The following is a 22,781-nucleotide window of genomic DNA, read 5'->3' on the forward strand; positions in this document are numbered from 1 at the left end:
TTTTCATGTCAACAGTACAGCTCATGAAGAACCTAAATGGAGTAAGTTCACAGTAGGGTTGGGCTGATAGACGATGCTATAGACCAGTGGTTCCCAACCTGGGGTCCGCGCAAGAGTTCACAGGGGGGGCGCGGGAGAGGATAAGTATTGAGGTAGAAAAAGGCATAAAAGTGCTCCACTATTATAAAGGGCTTTGCAATTAATCGAAAATCCGATTTAGATTTCGGTTTCAAACGATTATAAAAAAGCATTAATCGAGATAAATGATTATTGCCTCATATTTTGCCACGTTCCAGTTGTACACGTGTCATCTAATGTGAGCGCTGTAATGGTCAAATAGGTGTCAAAACGCGGTGTTTAGTGATTATTTACATTAACCCTCATTTGTGTAATAAACAAACGAGTTGAGGATCAAAAGACGTGAAAGAGAAACCATTAAAGAGACAGCGCGCTATAATCCTTCTGCCGCCTGTTTTTAACATTATTAAACAAACATAACAAGAAAACCCTCGCTGCTCTTGACCGAAGGACTGCTGTAGCTAAAGTGTTTTTCTTACAGTGAAGATGCTTAAAGCACAGTTTGTTTCATATTTTTATTCTATTGTATTTATTTCTCTTTCCTTTGCAGGGTGGAAAATAACTGTATGCATACAGTTGAAGTCAGAATTATTAGCCCTCTTGAATATTAGCAAACCTTTTCCTGCCCAATTTCTGTTTCATGGAAAGAATATTTTATTAACTTATTTCTGAACATGTTTTGATATCTCATTTCTAATTACTGATTAATTTTTGTCTTTGCTATAATGACAGCACATAGTATTTTACTACATATTTTTCAAAATACAAGCATTCAGATTAAAGTGCAGTTCAAAGGCTTAATTAGAGTAATAAGGCAAGTCATTATAACGGTAGTTTATTCTGCAGACAATCAAAAAAATATCTTGCTTTATTCTTGTCTTTATTTTAGCTAAAATAAAACAAATAGAAAAAAAAATATTGTAGGAAATACTGTTTAAATTCCTTGCTCTGTTAAACTTAATTTGGGAAATATTTATAAAAAAATAAATAAATCTCAGGAGCGCTAATAATTTTGAATTTAACTGGCAATCGTTTTGAATAATCGTGATTACAATTATGACCAAAATTATCGTGATTATGATTTTTCCCAAAATCGAGCAGCCCTACTATTATATATGTATTTTTAAGTACCAAAAAAAAATCTAAACACATGCTTAAAATTCCAACATAATAGTGAAAATAATTAAAATAAATAACTTTAAATAATTATTTAAATTTTGCTCACTCGCGCAATCTGCTTGTCAACGTGTCGTAAAGGCAAAATCAAAACAAAAATGGCAGACAAACGGAAATGCAGTGATTCTTCAGAGGCGAAGAAAAAGATTAGACAGTATGACAAAGCCTACCTAAATTTTGGTTTTATTGAAGGCCAAGACAAGTTAAAACTGATTAATTTATATTTTCTATACGTATTACTATATATTAATATTACACAAACACACACACACACACACACACACACACACACACACACACACACACACACACACACACACACACACACACACACACATATATATATACAGTACATATGTGTGTGCGTGCGTGTGTATTTATATGGTGGGGGGGCTCCAATGTTTGTATATGTTCATGGGGGGGCCCCAAAGAAAAAGGTTGGGAACCACTGCTATAGACGATCGCCTATGGCCAATAGACAACACGATGCTAAGCCGGCATCGTGATCCATCGGCCCGTTCGCGAAATATACACACTCGGGCCCTGTTTACACTAATACGTCTTAGTGTTAAAATGGCATTTTAGAACAAGAATGATCCACATCCACACCGTTTTACCTAGCATTTCTGAACAGCCCTCTGTCCGCTGAAAACGCATATTACGTGACCACACACACACACATACACAGCCAGACAGCCACAAGCTGTCATGCGCTCCTCTGAGCTCCAGTCAGTGAGCAGTGCAAGTCGGAGATTTGTGAAGGATGTACCGCTGGATCGTGTCTCACTATAGTTGTTAAATGTGATATTCAGACATCCCAAGTCTCCCGGAAGCTCCGGGAGTCTCTATGCATTTGCGGGACTCATAATGCCCGCAAACGAGTGATAATCTCCCGGAAATCGCGCTTCTCCCTCTCGGTTCTCAAATAAGTCCCGGGTCCCTCCTCGCTCTTCAGACACCCCCCCCCCCCAACTTTTTGACGATGCCATCGTCCATTGTACGATGTACAAATTGGTCGACATCGCCCAACCCTAGTTCACAGTACTCATATAAATAGTTATTTCAACTCAAATGGTTTGTTGCAATCGGTTTGAGTTCTCTACATTTATTGGGTTTTATTTTGTTAAAATTGCTTCATTTACTCAAATTGTACACATTAGGAGTAGTTTTTGAACGTAAATGGTTTGTTGCAATCAGTTTCCTCAAACGGTTTGAGTTACTTTAACTTTTTGGGTTTTACATTGTAGTATTTTAGTAGTGGTCTCAAACTTAATTCCCGGAGGGCCACAGCTCTGCATAGTTTAGCTCCAACCACCTCTAACGCACGCCTGCTTAATAGTCTTTAGTAGACTTGAACACCTCAATTAGTTGGATCAGCTATGTTTGATTAGGCTTGGAGTAAAACTGTGCAGAGTTGCGGCCCTCCAGGAATCCAGTTTGAGACTTATGATTTATAGTTTAGCATGTGATTTTTGAGGCCTGTGACTGCATGATGATTTAAAAGCATTTAGACATCAGACATGATTGTACCGTTAGTAATATTAAAGGGCACCTTTGTTGAAAAATCTACTTTTCAAGCTGTTTAGACAGACATATTTGGTGGTATAGTGTATATACCTTCATACTGGGGTGGTATCAACACACTCAGTTCTTTTTTTTTTTTCAATTTAACAACATAAAAACGGTGGACCAATTGGAGCGGTTTTCAGACCGATTGCATCTCGACGTAGGAGTGCGGTTTCCCCACCCACCGAATTGATTAACAAACCGCGGATTAACATGTCTCCATAGTAACGCGTATAATCATATCAACAAGACAGGACCTGCTCAAAGCAACCGGGAATAAAAGAACTCTTCAGTTTGCTAGGATCACCAATCATCATCAGATGTGATCAAGAGTGAGTTTGCAGCATGCAGAATAAATATATTATACTGCAGGTGAACTCTACACTATGGAAAACAAAATTGGCTGTAGTGTATGTAAGAGAGTGTATGGGTGTTTCCCATGGTGTTTTCCCATGGGTTGCAGCTGGAAGGGCATCCACTGTGGAAAACATGCCGGAATAGTTGGCAGTTCATTCTGCTGTGGTGACCTCTAAAATAGAGACTAAGCCGAAGAAAAATGAATGAAAAATCCTTAAAAAAACAGTAATATACTGCAATACAGTACATATTACAGTTAAATACTGTGTAATTTCCAACAAAAAAATGATAGTGTATCTAAGTAAAAACTGAAATACATAAATGTGAAATAGATATATTTAAACAAATAAGTTTGACAAAACAAAATTAAAAGATAAATAAAAAAAAAAAAAAAAAAAAAATATATATATATATATATATATATATATATATATATATATATATATATATATATATAATATTAAAGTTATGTTGATGTTTTTTTCATTAAAACAGTTCATTTAAATCCTATAAAACATATTTTTATGTTTCATTTTTATGAATCCAAACTATTCTTTTCTTTTGAGCTATGAAGAGAGATCTTTGAGGAATAACATTTTTCTTGGGCGTTTGTTGGTGAATGTTTGTCTCTAAGAAATGCAAAGCAGAAAGCTGTTCTATTATCTCAATGTCTTTGCTTTATAATACTGTTTATGGCAGAAATTTCCAAAAAAACGATTGATCCCCACAGGGTGCTGCTGACAAAACCTCCTCACTGTGTGCGAAATGTTTATTGAGATGCACTATCAAGTCTGAAAAATGTGTTTAGTTTGGTTTTAACACAACAACTTTAGCTATTCCCTTTAACAGAATCTCCTGCTAGGCGTGTGAAAGGGTTTTGTTTTCAGAGAGTGGTGTTTTGGTCCAAAAAAACGTTCCCGGTTTTGATGACATACACACGTGTTGGCTGAGGAGTTTTACTTAACAGTTCTGACAGTTATAATTTGTGCTTGAGCTCTGTTTTGTCAGGATTCGAGACTTGTTGGCTGTTAGGAGGAGAACCTCAGAACCAGCTGTGAAACTGAAACTTCTGACAGCTGCTGCGTGTGAGGAAACAGAGCTCTTCTCTTTCTCTCACACAAACATGGCAGCCAAGCTGTGGTTGGTGGATTTCAGTTAGGTATAATGACAGAGCACCAACTAAATCTTTTTTGTTTTTGTTTACGTCTCTCATCCTCTGCACATTCAAAACCTATTTGATCTTCTGTTGAAACTACACTACCTGACAAAAATCTTGTCGTCGATTCCAGTTGTACATGACTTCTAGTTGATCATTTGGAAAAGTGGCAGAAGGTAGATTTTTCTGGTGAATTATCTATTGAACTGCATCCCAATCATCACAATTACTACAGAAGACCTATTGGAACCTGCTTGGACCCAAGATTCTTACAGAAAAATCTGTCAAGTTTGGTGAAGAAAAAAATCATGATTTGGAGTTATATTCAGTATTGGGGAGTGCGAGAGATCTGCAGAGTGGATGGCAACATCAACAGCCTGAGGAATCAAGACATTTGTGCTGCCCATTACTTTACAAACCACAGGAGAGGAAAAATTCTTCAGCAGGATAGCGCTCCTTCTCATACTTCAGCCTCCACATCAAAGTTCCTGAAAGCAAAGGTCAAGGTGCTCCAGGATTGGTCAGCCAAGTCTGAAGACATGGACATTATTAAGCATGTCTGGGGTGACATGAAGGAGGAGGCTTTAAAGATGAATTCAAAGAATCTTGATGAACTCTAGGAGTCCTGCAAGAACGCTTTCTTTGTCATTCCAGATGACTTTATTATTAAGTTAAGTATATATATATATATATATATATTCCTGTTTTTATCATATAGTGAATAACCTGTTTTTTACAGGTATTTTCCATGTTTAAAATATTTTAATTTACTGATAAGTCATAAGTAAAGAATAAAAAATTGTATGGTTTTTTATGTAATATTTTAATATGAGAATGTAGTATTTCTTAAAAATTAACAATTCAAATGTATCTTTACAGATTTTGTCTTTTGTATTATGAATTTGCTACATTTTCATTCATTTCTTGGTTTTTGTAATTAAGAATATCTGTATTTTACTACATTTTCTACTTCTAAATGCCTTTTAATTGACAAATATTGGTCAATTAGTTTACATGAAGTAATTTACTTAAAGTAAATTTGCATCTTTGGAAATTACATTGCTATAATGCTTGCTATAGAGCTGCACCAATCCTCTTTAAATTGATTTTATTTAATTTTTTGATACTTTAGTCAAAAATACGCATTTCAGCGCCACTTATTTGACAAACGATGCAAAAGTTGTTAGTTGTGGAGTGAAAGGAGGAAAAAAACACAACAGGCCTATGTGATGACATTTTTTTTTTGGTAATCATTTATTGACTTTCATTGTAGGATAAATACGCAATAGAGGTCATTGGCTACAGGTTTCCAGCTTTCTTCACATGCAAAAAAAAAAAAAAAAAACATTATTCATTATTAATCATTAATCAAAATAAAGGAAAACAACAAAGTGGAACAAGTGGAGGCTGAGACTCAGTGATGATTAAAATTACATTTTGTGTTTACAGTTGCACTAAACCAAGCCTAACCAGAATTGACCACCTAAGACTGCCATGAAAACTCTTTTTAGTCTTTTTCAACGTATTTATATTACACTAAGACCTGAGCATCTGATGCACATGATAGATGCTGCATTGGGAATTTTAATAAAGCAGCTACAGTTGAAGTCAGAATTATTAGCCCTCCTGAACTATTAGCTCCGCTGTATATTTTTACCCCAATTTCTTTTGTAATGGAAAGAAGATTTTTGAAAACACATTTCTTTACAATAAAACATAATAGTTTTAATAACTCATTTTTAATAACTGATTTATTTTATCTTTGCCATGATGACAGTAGATAATATTTGATTAGATATTGTGACATTTAAAGGCTTAACTAGGTTAATTAGGCAAGTTAGGGTAATTAGGCAAGTCATTGTATACACTCACTAGCCACTTTATTAGGTACACCTGTCCAACTGTCTAATTAGCCAATCACATGGAAGCAACTCGATGCATTTAGGCATGGGTACATGGTCAAAATGATCTGCTGCAGTTCAAACCGAGCATCAGAATGGGGAATAAAGGTAATTTAAGTGACTTTGAACGTGGCATGGTTGTTGGAGCCAGACGGGCTGTGGTATTTCAGAAACTGCTGATCTACTAGGATCTATGCACAACAATTTCTAGGGCTTACAGAGAATGGCCCGAAAAAGATATAACATTGAGTGACCGTTCTGTGGGCACAAATGCCTTGTTGATGCCAGAAGAGAAAAGCATAATCTGGGAAATATTTGAAAAAGAAACAGGAGGGATAATAATTTTGACGTAAACTGTATAAAAAAACTTTTCATATCAACATTGGCTTCTACTGAGCATATCTATTCTGACATCCTCAGTTAAATGAAAAGATGAAAAGAACAGCAAATTAATTTTGTTACTACAGTAAGTGCTTGCTTTTCTTCCCACCTCTTTAACTGGAGCTCAAGAAAAGTGCTGCAGACAATTTAAGGAAAGACAGTGGAGGTTATCAGCAATGAGATTTTGCACGTTCAGATTGAATTGATTACCCGGAGAAGGTTTCCCTTTTATCTTCAAAGTAAAGTGCCACTTAGAATTTGAATTAAGTTTGCTGGCCATTCTGACCCCAAAACAGCTTTGTGGCTTTAACTTTGAGATAGCCCTTATCGATGTACCTCTTTCTCGGTGATTTATGTCAGTGGCTGCGCTCGCTTTAGTGGCAATTTTCCTGGTGCAGTCTCTGGAGATAGTCCGCAGGAAAGTATTTGGTGGCTGATAAGATAGTGTTGTAAAGGCGGCCCGCTCCGCAGATAAGGACCATTACAGTTATTTGTTGAAAGACAAAGCCTCTCGCTGTCCGACAGACCCGTGAAAGCGTCTGGCCACTGAAACCTCTGTGATATTGATGTAATTGAGCAACACAAACACGGGGAACGCTCCTTAACCCTCCTCATGGGAGGTGAAATGAGAGCATCTTTGCTGTAGGCTCTTCGTGACACTACTTTTCTCTTTGTTTTGTTGAGCTTGTTGTTCACTCTTTGCTTTGATGTACTGTAGGAAATGGCTTATGAAATCTGGCATTCACATTTTTTTTTTGCAAAGTACACTAAAAAAAATTACATTTATTGGTTTATTTTACAACTTGAAGTTTTATGTTCAATCTTAAATTTGTGAAAACTAATAAGTTAACTTTTTTTTTTTCATGTTGCCAAACATAGGATTGTGCACAAAAAGCTGGGTTCCACACAATTCCTTAATGTTGTCCCAACACAAATTAACTAAAGGGCACTTATTTTACCACTTTTTTCCCAAGTCTTTTGTGTCGCCATAATAGGTCTGTAAAGTTTCAGCTCAGATTATTTATTATTACTTTTATGAATCTGGGAAATTTTAGCTGTTTGGACATTGTAGATGTTTTTGTTGCCTTTGCCTTTAATGCAAATAAGCTAGTTTTAGAGCGTGCAAACAGCGCAGATTATCACTGCGTTTTATAGTTAGTTTTATCTAGATAAGGAGCCCAGTTTAGGGCAAACTTAAAAATTGTGTTGTTTTTAACTCATTAAAAAAATTGTGCAAGCAGCAAAAGTGATTTTTTGAGTGTGTGGAACTCAGCATTTTGTACAGTGTAGCAAATGTTGGGTTCCACCAAATTCATGTTGTCCCAACGCAAATCGATCAAGGTAATTTAACAGATTTATGTGTTTGTGACTCATCATTTTAGAAAGGCTTGAATAAACCCTAACACAAATACATGAAATAAACTTACTTGGTATTTTTGACCAATGAGCTGTATTTCAGCTTCATCCATGTCTGTCTCCGTCACTGACTGCTGTTTATCTGACATAACGCATGATAAGAAGCAGACACGGTGGGCCGGGAGAAGCAGCTCATTTTCATTTAAAGCCACAGGCTACAAAAACAGCTACAATATACTCAGACAGCAACATGGGCAAATTCCGGAGGCTATAATAAATATTCTGATGGGCATTTTTAGCTGAAACTTTACAGACACATTCTGGAGAAACCAAAGCCTTATCTTAGATATTATAAAAGGGGTAAAACAGATGCCCTTTAAATCACTTGTAGAACATTAGTCAAAAAACAAACAGAATACAAAAACAAAAGTAATCAGTTAAAATGATGGACAACCTTATATTTACAAGTATGTGTTATTGACAATATTTGAAGTTAATGCAGCACACACACACACACACACACACACACACACACTTATAGATTAAACCGGTTTTTGTAGAACGGGACTTTTTGGAAAATCTTTTTTTTTTTTTCTTTTCTCATGTTTCATTTAATTCAGCACCACAGGCTCTGTATGTACAGCAATCAGCAGATATTCACACACAAAAAAGTTATAATTCAGTTTTTTTCCCTTTCATTCAATGATAAGTTCCCTCCAGTTAATTAGAATCTTACAGAAGGATTAGAGCTTGCAATTATTATTATCTACTGAGAATTCATAATTAATGGAAGTATATGAAAATGTCAACGAGAATCCTTAAGTTGAGCCAGAAATGGTTTCCTCAGCAGCTTTTGTTACTGTATTTGCCTTTTCGAAGTCACCGTTTAACAAAATCTCAATGCCAAAACAATGGTTAGACATTAAATGCTGTTGTTTTGTAGAAATGCACATTTTACAACATAGATGAAAAAGATAAGGATATCTGATTGGTTGGACTTTAGTCTGGATTTCTCAAATCAAGTTGGCTTTATTGTCATTTCAACAAGACACGGTGCAGTACACAGTGAAACGAAGCAATGTCCCTTCAGGACCAAGGTGCTTCATTAAACAACATAAATTGACAACACAGGACTGTGCACTACTATAAAAATTTAGAGAATTAAATAAAATAAAATATAATAAAAAAAGAATAAGAGTGCAAAGTGCAGTTTGTGTAACATTCAGTGCAAAAGAAACAGGACAGACATGACAGGACAAAAAAAATAAATAAATAACGCTGACAAGTACACCACGGATGTTGTGCAAATATTGGAGCATATATAAATACTGTACCTGTAAACATGTACAGTGAAATCTGAGAGAAATCTTATTGGTCTATAAAGACTTAGATTTGGCTTTACTTAAATCATTTGTCACTTAAATCACCTTTCTTCTGCTCTATTTGTCTTGTAGCAGATCATCTTGACCATGTCTACATGCCTAAATGCATTGAGTTGCTGCCACGTGATTCGCAAATTAGAAATTTGTGTTAACAAGCAGTTGGGCAGGTGTACCTAATAAAGTGGCCAATGAGTGTATAACTATATTAGCTATAATTTTATACACATTAACTAATGCTCATGTATCAGATTTTGGTATACGATTTCATTCACCAACGAAGAAAACCTTTTTGTTAAGCCTTACCTAGATTTTTATATGTGGAAGATAAACTCAGCCTGGATCAGGTGACTTGACATGAACATAACCTCATTCTCATCCAGAGATAGATGATGTTACTGCTTAATTGTATATTTTAAAAGTGCAGTCCTCTCGCTCTCATCCAGAAATGAGCCAGTGTAAAAGATGATATCCCATTATCCTAACTGCATAATGTGTTTCTTTTTATCCACGTCGCGCTTTGGCAGGAGGACGGGGAATTACAAAGTTGGTGCAAAGAGGCTGTTTTGTGAACCCTGAAATTAAAACTGTACGAGACGTTCCTGCAAATTGTAAACTCATGCTTGTACATCTCTGCTAACGCTATCAGGACTAAGCTCTGCCATCTGTCTAGAGTTCTGCATTGGAGTTGTAGTCTGGAGTGTATCAAACATAAAACAAATATATGTGTATGATGCATTTGCGATGTTTGGAGACTCTTTAGTCAAGTCGTTTCTGCTGTTCTGCCCTGTTTGAACTCCAATGTGCTTGTGTAGATTTCAGGAAGTGTTTGAATGAAATGGTAAACAGGCTTTCAGAAAAAAATGGCACTAAAACTGAAACATAAATTAGTGAAGCAATGGAAATTGTGTAATTAACGTCATTTACGTCACGCATTTAGATGGTCTTGGGAGTTTATCACACCAAGCATCTGTTATGGAGCAAGCATCTATAGCTCTGGTAGGCAGAAAGTTCCTAATCTGATTTGTTTCTGTCAAATCCATCAGAGCATTTACAGCCACAGAAGTCTGTGAAAGTTTGCTGTCTGACGATCAAGTTAGGAAATGCATTCAAAGAATCGGTCTTACAACTTATATAACGAAAACTTGTATTGAGAAAACAGTGACTTGTGGACTGTTTTCTGTGATTATATTACAGTTATATTATATTACAGTTAATTATTAATTTATTGCTCCTTTTCTGGACACTCTAAGCGCTTTCCGGTCATGGAAAACCTGGAAAATTCATGGAATTTTGACATGGCATTTTCAGGCCTGGAAAAGTTTTGGAAAAACAGGAAAACCCGCAAAGTCTTGGAAAAGTCATTAGAAATTAGTTGTACACTTGTAATCATGTACAGTGAAATCAGAGAGAAATCTGATTGGTCTATAAAGACTTGGATCTGGCGTCAATTCACATATATGCGAAATTATTCTGTATATTTGAGCTATAAAAGAAAAAACAAGTCAGGGAAAAACTTTTTTTGAGGATAACAATTTTCTGAAACTGATCACATGACTTTTATGGTTCATATGCCTTTTTATATGACTATTCATATGATTCATATGCCTATTTAATGTCTTATTTATGACTAATGAATTGGTTTATTTAAATTAATTAATCGAAAACCATTGAACATTTGAATGTAAACAGATTTACAAATGTAGTATTTGTCTCCCAACCCTCCCACCCCCCTCAAAATCAGACTCTTTCAATTAATTTCAAACACAAAAACAGTATTAGTAACTGTAACTGTATTAGTACAAAATTTACCTTGACAAATGTTGTAACATGGCGGCATGGTGTGTACAAATATCTGTAAACTTGGATTAGGGCTGCACGATATTAGAAAAAATCTGCCATTACAATATTTTGTATTTCTGTTATATATATTGCGATGTAAATACAATTTCACCAGATGATTTAACGTGTTTATTTGGATTGATTGGGGGGATTTTTGTAGAGGAGTGTATCTTGAATAATATATAACAAATAAATTACAAGCATACATAAATAAAGATAAAAGCGAATTATAGTTTTCAGGTATTCACTATTCAGGTACAGATATTGAATAATCAACACGGCATAGTCTTCATTGTATATTATTAAATTTTTATTAAAGTTACAAAAAATGTATTGTGGCCGGATGTTTTAAAATTTGAAATATTGAAATGTTCACACAGTCACAGGCCTTAAAGGGACAGTTCACTCAAAGATTAAAATGTACGCACTATTTACGCACCCTTCACTTGTTTCAATGAAATAGGAGTTATTAAATAAAATTTTTTGTCTGTTCATTTAAAAAAAAAAAGAAAGGAAACTCCTAAATGTTTGAAACAAGCGAAGGGTGTAATTTTTGGGTGAACTATCTCTTTAAAAATGCATGCAGATGATAAACCGTTACTTCATTATGATTAAACTCTATAATAAACTATAACCCCAACAGTGCATATCCTGCGATGTGACTATTGTGGGTGCACACATTGCCGTATTGATGCTGAAATTATATATTGTGCAGCCCTAACTTGAATAGCGGTTAGTTGTCTTTACTCCTTTTCTGTCCTTAGCCAAAAACTTGCTCTCACATTGTTAGCATTATCAAAATCAATTTTGCATATATATATATATATATATATATATATATATATATATATATATATATATATATATATATATATATATAAACTAATTTAAACAAAATTGATTGTTGCATGTTCTATGATTCGCTGTAATAAATTTGAACATCATTGTTTTTCTTATTATTATCATGTATATGTAGACATTACATGAAACATTACACCATGAAAATGTGCTTGAAAATTCTAGAAAAGTCTTGGAAAAGTCATGAAATTTTAGTATTAAAAATGTGTATGAACCCTGCTAGTGTTACTGCAGCATACTGTAAGTGTGCTAAAGCAGGGTTGGAACTAAACTGTGCAGGCCTGTGGCCCCTAAGAAACTGTATTTGACAGCCTTATCTTAGATAATGCCTAATAATTGATTAAAAAGTCATAATTGTTTTATTAAATGTTTATAACTAATAAAATCCTGTTGTATTTTTCAATAAATTTGAACATATACAGTCAAGCCTGAAATTATTCATACCCCTGGGGTATGAAGTACAAATTATTTTGGGCTTGATTTAACTATAATATGGCATATAATCATAATTTTTTACTGTTGATTTTAATGCATTAACTTATGTTTACTAATGAGAATTTATTAATGAGATCCCAGTTGTAAGAGCAACAAATAATAACCTGACTATTAGTTGATCATTTGTAGAAGTGGCAGAAGGTAGATTTTTCTGATGAATCATCTGTTGAACTGCATCCCAATCTTCACAAATACTGCAGACGACCTATTGGAACCCACATGGACCCAAGATTCTCACAGATATCAGTCAAGTTTGGTGAAGAAAAAAATCATGGTTTGGGGTTGCATTCAGTATGGGGGCGTGCGAGAGATCTGCAGAGTGGATGGCAACATCAACAGCCTAAGGTATCAAGACATTTGTGCTGCCCATTATGTTACAAACCACAGCGCTCCTTCTCATACTTAAGCCTCCACATCAAAGTTTCTGAAAGCAAAGGACGCAAAGGTGCTCCAGGATTGGCCAGCCCAGTCACCAGACATAAACATTATTGAGCATTGAAGGAGGGATTGAAAATTAATCTAAAGATGACTTTGTTAATATGTTATTTGAGTCATTACAGAGATGTATTGATGAAGTCCTCCAAGCTCATGGGAGTCAGACACAATATTGATTCTTTCTCCACTGCAGCATGACTTTATATTCAATACTGTACATTATTTCTGTTAGGTGACAAGACTTTTGTCTAAGCAAAGTCAGACCTTACTGTCCTAAATAAATAATTAAAAATCAAGGCATGATCATGTTTTGTTTTTGTATAATAAGCAAAATCTAGAGGCCTTTGCCTTTCATATAAGCCACTTCTGATACCAAATGATTAACTAAGTCAAGTTATTATTTGCTGTTCTAAAAATTGAATAAGTGACGAGTCTTTTTGCAGCTTAGCTCAATATTGCGATTGTACTATATGCCATGATAATATTTTCAGCCATTAATCGCAGCAAGAAAATTTGAAACCGTCAGAAGCCTAATATAACTTTAACTCTATAGAAATGTAATACTATTTATTCTTTAAAGAGTCAAATATTTTGTACAACATGTTAAGATTATAAATGACGATTGTACAAAACTGTGCATGAAAGTTTTTTGCTATTAAAGCACCTTCATGGAAAAACTGATGTATGTCAGTCATCATTGAGAGATGAAATTTTCTAGCATGATGCAGAATTGCTATTCTTTCTGCCTGTCTAAAGCCAGATCTGTTTAGCCTGACACTGATTTACCAAACACACAAGCGCTCACAAAGGATTGATTGACAGATTTGACCTTCATCCGGCATAAGCAAACTGGTGTGCACACAGCCGATCGGCATTGTGATTACTCACTCATGCTGGCAGCGCTGCGCTCCTGATGGACACACACTCCTCCAGCTATTGCATTGGACTTTTTTTTATGTATCTCTCTGATGCCTATGGAACTAAACACCGTGCTAATACCATCAGCATCATGCTCGTTTTCCCTTAAGAATTAGATTTAGACGTGATAATGTTCTGCAGAGGGTTTTTGTAATGGCAAGTGTTCAGGTTACATTATCTGAGATGCTGCCTGTGGGATAGAGGGTGTAAAACGATTAGGGAGTTGTTGTTTTTTTGTTTGGGTTGCAGGGTTTGTCTAGGATACACACAAATTGCAGATTCTTTTGAGCCAGTTCATGCCTTTAACTGACTTCATAATATACAGAGGTTGCTAGATTGCTGTAATTTCTGTAATACAGTCAATCAAATCAGTGTCTATACAGTGAGTTATCTAACTTTAATGCATCAATTCCACTATTTAATATTTTATTTAATTTTATATCATATAATTTTATTTAAAATCTTTATTATATTTAATTTTATTTTATTTAATTTATTTTATTAAAAATACATTTTATTTTAAAGTTTAAAATTTAATTGAATTTTGTTCTGTTCTATTAAATAAATTTTATTTGTTTATTTTAAATTTAATTGAATTTAGTTCTAATTAATTTAATTTGTTTTTATTTTAAAATATTAATTAATCTAATTTAAATTGTATTCTATTTAATTTATTTTAATTAGTTTTTATTTTTTAAATATTATTTAATTTGATTATAGAACAATTTAATTTTATTCCATTTAATTTATTTTGTTTTTTGTTTTTAAATGTCATTTAATTAAATTTAACACAATTAATTTTCATTTAATTTTTTTAAATTTTTGAATGTTATCTTTTATTTAATTTTACATTTTTAATTTAATTGAATTAGTTTTTATTTTTAAATGTATTTGTTTTAATTTAATTTAATTTAACATTTTTAATTTAATTTAGTTCTGTTTTAATTTTATAAATTTTTTATTTTAAATTGTTATTTAATATAATTTAATTTCTTTTTAAAATTGTATTTTATTATTGCTGGTAACAGTCTGAATGATTCTTTTCTTTTTTGGTACAGAGCACATGCCGTCAATTTTTTGAGAAAGATACGTGAAATACTGATGCATCTGACCAAAGTATAAGTTTCCACTGTATGATGGTCCATCCCAGATAGGGCTTCTTTTTGGCACAGTACAGCTTTAACTTGCATTTCTTGATGTAACTACACAGATTGTACATATCGTGTGGTTTGCCAAAGTAGTCCCAAGCCCATGTGTTGATATGGCTTATAGATAAAATGACGACTCTTAATACAGTGCCATCGGAAATCACGTTTATTCCGCTTAAGCTTGCGCACTTGTCCTTTACACACTGAAATCCACCAGATTCTTTAGATATTTTTATTATGAAAGCGAAATATCCAAATGTTATCCTATCTTTGTTTAAGGAACATTTTTTAAAAACATTTCAATAATTTTCTTACGTATTTGTTGGCAAACTAGCGATCTTCAGCCCATCTTTGCTCTTAAAGCACTAGACCTTTCCTGGATGCTGCTTTTGTACCAAATCATAATTACAATTCCTTGTTGAAATCACCTGTTTCAAATTACACCATTTAACCAATTTTCCTGATTACTAGCCCTAAACTGCTCCTGTCCCAACTTTTTTTGGAGTGTGTTGCAGGTCTGAATGACAGGAAAGGATGTGTACTTGCAAATGAAATGAAGTTGATAATATTTTGTGTTCATATTGTCTGCAATGAAATACAAGCCAAAGTCAATTTGGAAATCACTACGTTCTTTTTTATTTGCATTTTCCATACTGTCCCAACTTTTTCTGAATTGGGGTTGTAGAGTAACTTGTCCGACACTGCTGTGAAAGCCCATTAAGTAAGATTTGCTGTTTATTCTCCTGAAAAATGAGTTTGTGGTTCTTTTGTGTGTTTTGCAGCCCTATTGAGAGATCCCAGTCAGAGCATCATGTCATTAATAAACTGCTGAAGGGAGTCCACAGTCTGAACTCACAGCTGGGCTTGCAGGAGCTGAAACAGATCAGTACCATCACCACCGTCGAAACGTGGGACCGTGGACAGATCAGTGAGATGCATATACACACACACACACACACACACACACACAAACATTGGTTTTGGTGGTTTATGAGGACTTTCCATAAGTGTGATATGTTATTCAGTAAAAAAATACCTAGCGTCATATTGCATTACTATTGTCAACTTTTTTCAAAAGACTTTGTTAAGCACGATTTTTAATAGAGCTGCATAATATAGCAAACAATTTAAGTTATCACTATAATACTACAGGTATATGCAATATCCATATCACAGAGAGGTAAATTAAATTAGTTTTCAACCATTTGTGGTGTTTTATTAGCTCAGTAAAATATACACTCACTGGCCACTTATTAGGTACACCTTATAAGTACCGGGTTGGACCCCCTTTTGACTTCAGAACTGCCTTAATCCTTTTTGGCAAAGATTCAACAAGGTACTGGAAATATTCCTCAGAGATTTTGGTCCACATTGGCATGATAGCATCACGCAGTTGCTGCAGATTTGTTTTCTGCACGTCCATGATGCGAATCTCCCGTTCCACCACATCCCAAGTGCTTTATTGGATTGAGGCCTGGTGACTGTGGAGGCCATTTGAGTAGAGAACTCATCATGTTCAAGAAATCAGTCTGAGATGATTCATGCTTTATGACATGGTGCGTTTTCTGCTGGAAGTAGCTATCAGAAGATGGGTACACTGTGGTTAAAAAGGGATGGACATGCTCAGCAACAATACTCAGTTAGGCTGTGGTGATACTCTTTTGGTACTTATGGGCTCAAAGTGTGCCAAGAAAATATCCCCCACACCATTACACCACCACCACCAGCCTGAACCGTTGATACAATGCAGGATGGATCCATGCTTTCATGTTGTTGACGTCAAATTCTGACCCTACCATCCGAATGTCGCAGCAGAAATCGAGACTCATGTAATTGTAGCCTCAATTTCCTTTTCTTAGCTGATAGGAGTGGCACCCGGTGTGTGTTTTCTGCTGTTGTAGCCCACCCGCCTCAAGGTTAGATGTGTTGTATATACAGAGATTGTCTTCTTGCCACCTCAGTTGTAACGGGTGGTTATTTGAGTTACTGTTGCCTTTCTATCAGCTTGAACCAGTCTGGCCATTCTCCTCTGACGTCTGGCATCAACAAGGCATTTGCGCCCACAGAACTGCTGCTCACTGGATATTTTCTCTTTTTCAGGCAATTCTCTGTAAACCCGGGAGATGGTTGTGCATGAAAATCCTAGCAGATCAGCAGTTTCTGAAATACTCGGCCTGTCTGGCTCCAACAACCATGCCATGTTTAAAGTCACTTAAATCCCCTTTCTTCTCCATTCTGATGTTCAGTTTAAACTGCAGCAGATCGTCTTGACCATGTCTACATGCCTAAATGCATTGAGTTGCTGCCATGTGATTGGCTGATTAGAAATTTACATTAACAAACTGGACAGGTGTACCTAATAAAGTGGCTGATGACTGTATAGTACTTTATTATATCATGATCATTGCCTAAATACATATTTTTTATTGCTGATAAAATAGCATTTTATGTTAATTATAATCAGTGATCTCTCTCATCTCATCTCCAGCATCACAAACAGTATCTCCACATTAGCTTTTACTAATCCAAAACCTTGCAAATATTTACGAATACCTCTCTTTGGTTATCTCACCCAAAACTCTTAATATGTCGTATATCAGTTGCCTCATGCAACACAATCTATCAAGAGAAATTGACCAGATCTTTCAATCGACATCTTCTTTCTGTCTAGCCTTTTAATGCAATCAAGTGTTTGGATGTGTTCCTAAAAGGTTGAGAGCCCAACCAGTCATGCTTTTTTTCCCTTTTTCGACGTGTTCAGTCATCTGCTAATCTGTGCTCAATAACAGCCACATGTAATTTCAGGGCCACTAAGCAAAAACATAAAGGAAAGACAATTTGATGAAAGTATGAAGCCGTGCCTTCACCGCGATGCTTGGCGTTTTGCAAGCGTCTGGTGTTCTGAAGATGGAGATTTCGTTATTGATTGGTCTCGAGCGGTGGCGGTAATGGCTGTGGCGTGTTGTATGTCACAGATGGAGTGGGGAAGGGCTTCGTTATGGATGCGAGTTTGAGCTGCAGATGATTACAGAGCATAAACACTGTGATTTGCTGTTGATAGCCGTCTGGAAAGTTTGCGTGTGAGGAGTGAGAGATGGATTTTCTTAGTGCAACAAAGGTTTGCTTTCAGAGAGTTTTGATCTCATTCAGATCTTTGTATTTAAGGGTGATTTATTTGTTTTACTTCTAGATATGTATACGGCTTATTTTGTATTTTGCATACACTTACAAATATGTGTGTGTGTGTGTGTGTGTGTGTGTGTGTGTGTGTGTGTGTGTGTGTGTGTATGTATATATATATATATGTATGTATATATATATGTATATATATATGTATATATATATGTATATATATATATATATATATATATATATATATATATATATATATATATATATATATATATATTTTCCGCTTTGTCCCTTTATTAATCTGAGGTCGCCACTGCAGAATGAACCGAGAACTTATCTAACATATGTTTTATGCAGCGGTTGCCCTTCCAGCTGCTACCCTTCTATGGTAAACATCCATACACACTCATTCATACACACACACTACGGTCAGATTTAACATACCCAATTCACCTACACCACTTATCTTTGGACTTGTTGGGAAACTGGAGCACCTGGAGGAAACCCATGCGAACACGGGGAGAACATGCAAACTCCACACAGAAACGCTAACTGACCCAGCCGAGGCTCGAACCAGCGACCTTCTTGCTGTGAGGCGATTGTGCTACCCACTGCACCACAGCGTTGTCATATATATGCATACAACAGTTCTGTCTGGTTCTTGACTCTGATTGGCTGATAGCCCTGCAATATTCAGCAATATCAGAACTCACAGCCTCTTCACTCTGCTGTATTACTCCACCCAAATAGAGTGAGAGCAGATCGAAAAACTCACTACACTTTGACAAATATTGCTGCTGTTGGAACAACATTATGTCCTTTTGAGGCTTTTTGGCGGGAATGTAGTTGTTTAGATTGTAACTATGCAGTTTATTTATAAGGGCAGTACCTATTTTTAAATATTTTTTAATTTTGGAGGGACAACACATTGGTGGCAATGATTACCCGATTCCCTATTAACCACAATTTAATTTGTCACGGTTAATTAATCATAAAGGCTTCTCAACATCATATGTCTGCATGGAACAAAACTGCAGCAAAGTTATGCCAACTGTGTGCTAGTTTAAAGTTACGAGTTTGTACACAGAGGCTAATACCCACGCACACAGGACTAACTATGGCTGAGGCTCAATTAAGGGCCATTCACACATCGCGTCTTTTGTGTGCACAAGTTTATTATTATCAATGGAGGTGCAATGCTTGCGTGCACTTATTGGTGGGGCGCAACACGCTCACTCATGCTTTCCAGGCGCACCAAGTTGAAAGAATACCGTGAGCAGACTGTGACAAGAACTGGACCAATCAGCTTCATACTTTGCATGGAATATACACATTTCTACTCCAAAGAGAAAAAATCTACAAAATTAAAAATACCAAACAATGTTGAAATATAGTTGATCAAAAGTGCCTTTCAGACAGAGGTTCAGAGGTCTTTGATTACATTTTGTTCTCTTTAAAAGGGAAATACTTAACCAATATGTAGCTTAGATTTAAATTAGACACATACATTTTATTTCTTTTTATTTATTTATTGTTCTGTCATTTATTTGCAGTGTAAGTGTGTGAATGGTGGAAGAAAAATCTCAAAAGATTTTTGAGACTGTCCTATGGAGTTAATCTAGGGCCATATATACATGGAAAATAAAAGAAAGTTTTGCAAACAAAAAAATAAAGCATTGAGCAAAAAATAAGTAAATGCAAATCTCCTAAAATCACAAAGCAAAATTTTTTTTTTGAGAAATAAAAATAAATGTTGCTAACAAAACAAAGTTACAAATAAAAACCAAGCAGTGCAAAAAAGCTTAAATATTTTTTTGCAAATTTCATTTTTATTTCTCTACTTTTCCCTTTGCAGTTTGTTATTCTTTTTACCAAAATAAATTTTTATTTCTCAAATATAAATTTTTACCTTAAGATTTTGGGAGATTTGCATTTATTTATTTATTTTTTTGCTCAATACTTAGTTCTTCATTTGGAAATCTTTCTTTATTTTGCAAGTATATATGGTCCCAGACTGACTCCATACTCTCCGTGTTTGATTTTCTTTTTTATACATAATTATGTCGTCGAACTGTTGTATAAACGAAATGTCACACTCATAGCAGTGCGATATATCGTTACTGATGGGACACTAAGGCAACACACGCCTCCCACCAGTACTGATATACAGCCATACCGCACTGCTACTTGTGTGATATTGCTCATATACACACACACACACACACACACACTCACACATATATGTATACATATATAGCCTTAAATCTGCCTTGAGGCTTGATAGTCAGGCACACTCACATCAATCTGGCAACCTGCGTAGAATAGTCGGAGGAGTCTAGTGAAAATATGTTTTGATCCAGGAGTGCAATATCCAGTTTAATCACTGGGTGTCAAATTTACATACTGCACCTTTAATGACAAAAATAACGTTTGTAAATGTAAATTCATATTTCAAGCTGACATGCTAAAGAAAAACAGAGAAATAACCAACTTCAAACCTTTCTTTTTGGTGAAAATACCAGTAGCCTAAAACTTTTGCACAGTACTGTATATCCACATATGGCACAATCACGTTAAGATTTTTTGGGAATAATATCAATATCTCTGTTTAAAAAAAACCCTCAGGATGATATGAGATGTCTGAATGAGAGTAGTGTTAGCTTGCTTTTTGAATTCTTGTAGCGTGCAGAGTCTTTATTTCTGCACACAACAGATACGGCAATAGGATTGAATCAGCTTCTCGCCCACCTGCATAATAGGGTCAAGTGCTTTGACCTGAAACGGCTGAACCGTAACTGCTGAATGGAAAGTTTTTTAATTGAGCATGTTGTTTTCTGCCATATTTATATCTGCTTCTCGTTCTCCGATTACAGTTTTTGCACATAATGGATTTTACCTTGTTCTGAAAGGCTCAGTGAAACCATTCAACCATGAAACTTTGAGAGAGGATCAGACAGTCTCTACGGTAACAACATTGCACTACTTGCTTATCTATGATGGGTTCTTTGCTTTGCCTATACAGTAACTATTAAAAAACATTACCATTCTTACCTTTGAAATTATAGATATGCAAAAAAAATAAATAAGAAACCACTTGAAAATTCTTAAATTCTCTGGACTTACAATTTATAGTTATTGATTTGATTTTATAGTTATTGATTTTAATTTTACTGATTTAAATTTTAATGTGTTTTTTTTTTTTTTTGCATAATATAACAAAACAAATATGATATATTTTCAGACATGTTTATATATTTTTTTAGGTAAAATCATACAAATGTTTTCAGACATGGGTTTGAGTAAAATTCAGTTTTATTCTGATGACTTTTTTCTTATTTAAAATGTAAATGTTGCCTTTTTCAGCATTTCTATGCATAATATAACAAAATGATGTTAAGTTATCAGACATTTTCACACACTGTCTATAAAAAAACAAGAATTGTCTTCAAGGCATTGTTAATTGTTGCTCAAAATGTTTAAGAGTTAAAAGATGTTACACAAATCTTATACATTTATTTTTGTGCCTAAAGCAATTCGGTTACATAATAAATGTAGTTAATCCATGTATTAACATTTATCATTATTATTTATTATTAATTAATATTGTTATTGTTTTTTCCCTCCTCAGTTTTTTGTTTGTGTACTTGATGTTAGGTGTTGGTGTTTATTGTGTTAAACCTAGGTTACCCATTTTTCCAGATTTAATACAAGTCTTTTGTGTCTCCAGAATGTGTCTGTAAGGTTTCAGTTTAAAGCACCCATCAGATTTTTTATTATACCTTTTTTAAGTTTCTATTTTATACCTCTGTTTCTCTTTTATGCCTCTGTATGCATTAAAATAGGAATGATTTGAAAATTGTCATTCATTTTACTGTATTAAATGGGCCCTTTAATTAATTAAATATACATTTTTAGGGTAGTGGTTTCAGTTCACAACAGGCCTACTTTAATTAAGAGTATTGTAGTATATGAATAAAAATATTAAGTGCACAAATCAGCTCTTTTGTTAAAGAAAATGATCAGGTAATGTTGATTAAAGAGAGTTTCAATTTGTTCTATTGTTACATCCATGAGTGAAGCTTGTCAAAAACAAAAAATAATTAACCTGGTGCTGGTCATTTAAGCAAACACAGTATTGTCTCTGAATTCTAGGCTCTTGAATATATCGTTTATACTGTAAATAGTGTTCATTTATTGTACTGGATTTGATTGTTTGTTTGTTTGTTTTTTATCTAGATTGCAACTGGAGGTTCTTTTGGATCTTGTGAACCTGTAAATGCAGCAGAGGGAAGTGACATTGTCCAGTGTGTCCTGACACTCGAGACCTGCGAGATTCTCAAAATATCTCGATCTGGCTATGAGAAGCTGAAAAAGGTATAATTTAAATAATATAAAAGACAAATGTCCTTGTAAACCAATTACTATGGATGCACTGTTGACTACTTAAATTCTATACAGTTTTGGTAAAATAAACAAAAATCTTTAACTTGTTAAATCGTCAATATATAGTTACAGCTATAGTATAGTTAAGATAATATTTTAAAAGATAGTAAAGTATGGAAAAATGTTTTTTCTTTGACTTGTGTTTCATGGCAGACAATAC

At 34.6% G+C, this 22,781-nt stretch overlaps 1 protein-coding gene and 1 long non-coding RNA gene across 5 annotated transcripts in view; both read left to right on the forward strand.

Annotated features, from left to right (window-relative positions):
• The window catches only part of LOC147838080 (uncharacterized), a 982,747-nt gene that overhangs the window by 399,945 nt on the left and 560,021 nt on the right, over positions 1-22,781 (forward strand). The window lies entirely within an intron of this gene.
• cnbd1 (cyclic nucleotide binding domain containing 1) overlaps positions 1-22,781 on the forward strand; it is a 79,648-nt gene that overhangs the window by 26,516 nt on the left and 30,351 nt on the right. For all 4 annotated transcript variants that reach the window (XM_087309849.1, XM_087309852.1, XM_087309851.1 and 1 more), the window contains 3 exons: positions 15,829-15,974; positions 21,052-21,143; positions 22,415-22,552. In XM_087309849.1, the coding sequence (XP_087165975.1) occupies positions 15,829-15,974; positions 21,052-21,143; positions 22,415-22,552 (376 nt within the window). The remainder of the gene's footprint in view (positions 1-15,828; positions 15,975-21,051; positions 21,144-22,414; positions 22,553-22,781) is intronic.

Source organism: Danio rerio, chromosome 24 (assembly GCF_052040795.2).
Source record: "Danio rerio strain M-AB ecotype USA chromosome 24, GRCz13ab, whole genome shotgun sequence".
In the NCBI taxonomy this organism is placed as follows: domain Eukaryota; kingdom Metazoa; phylum Chordata; class Actinopteri; order Cypriniformes; family Danionidae; genus Danio; species Danio rerio.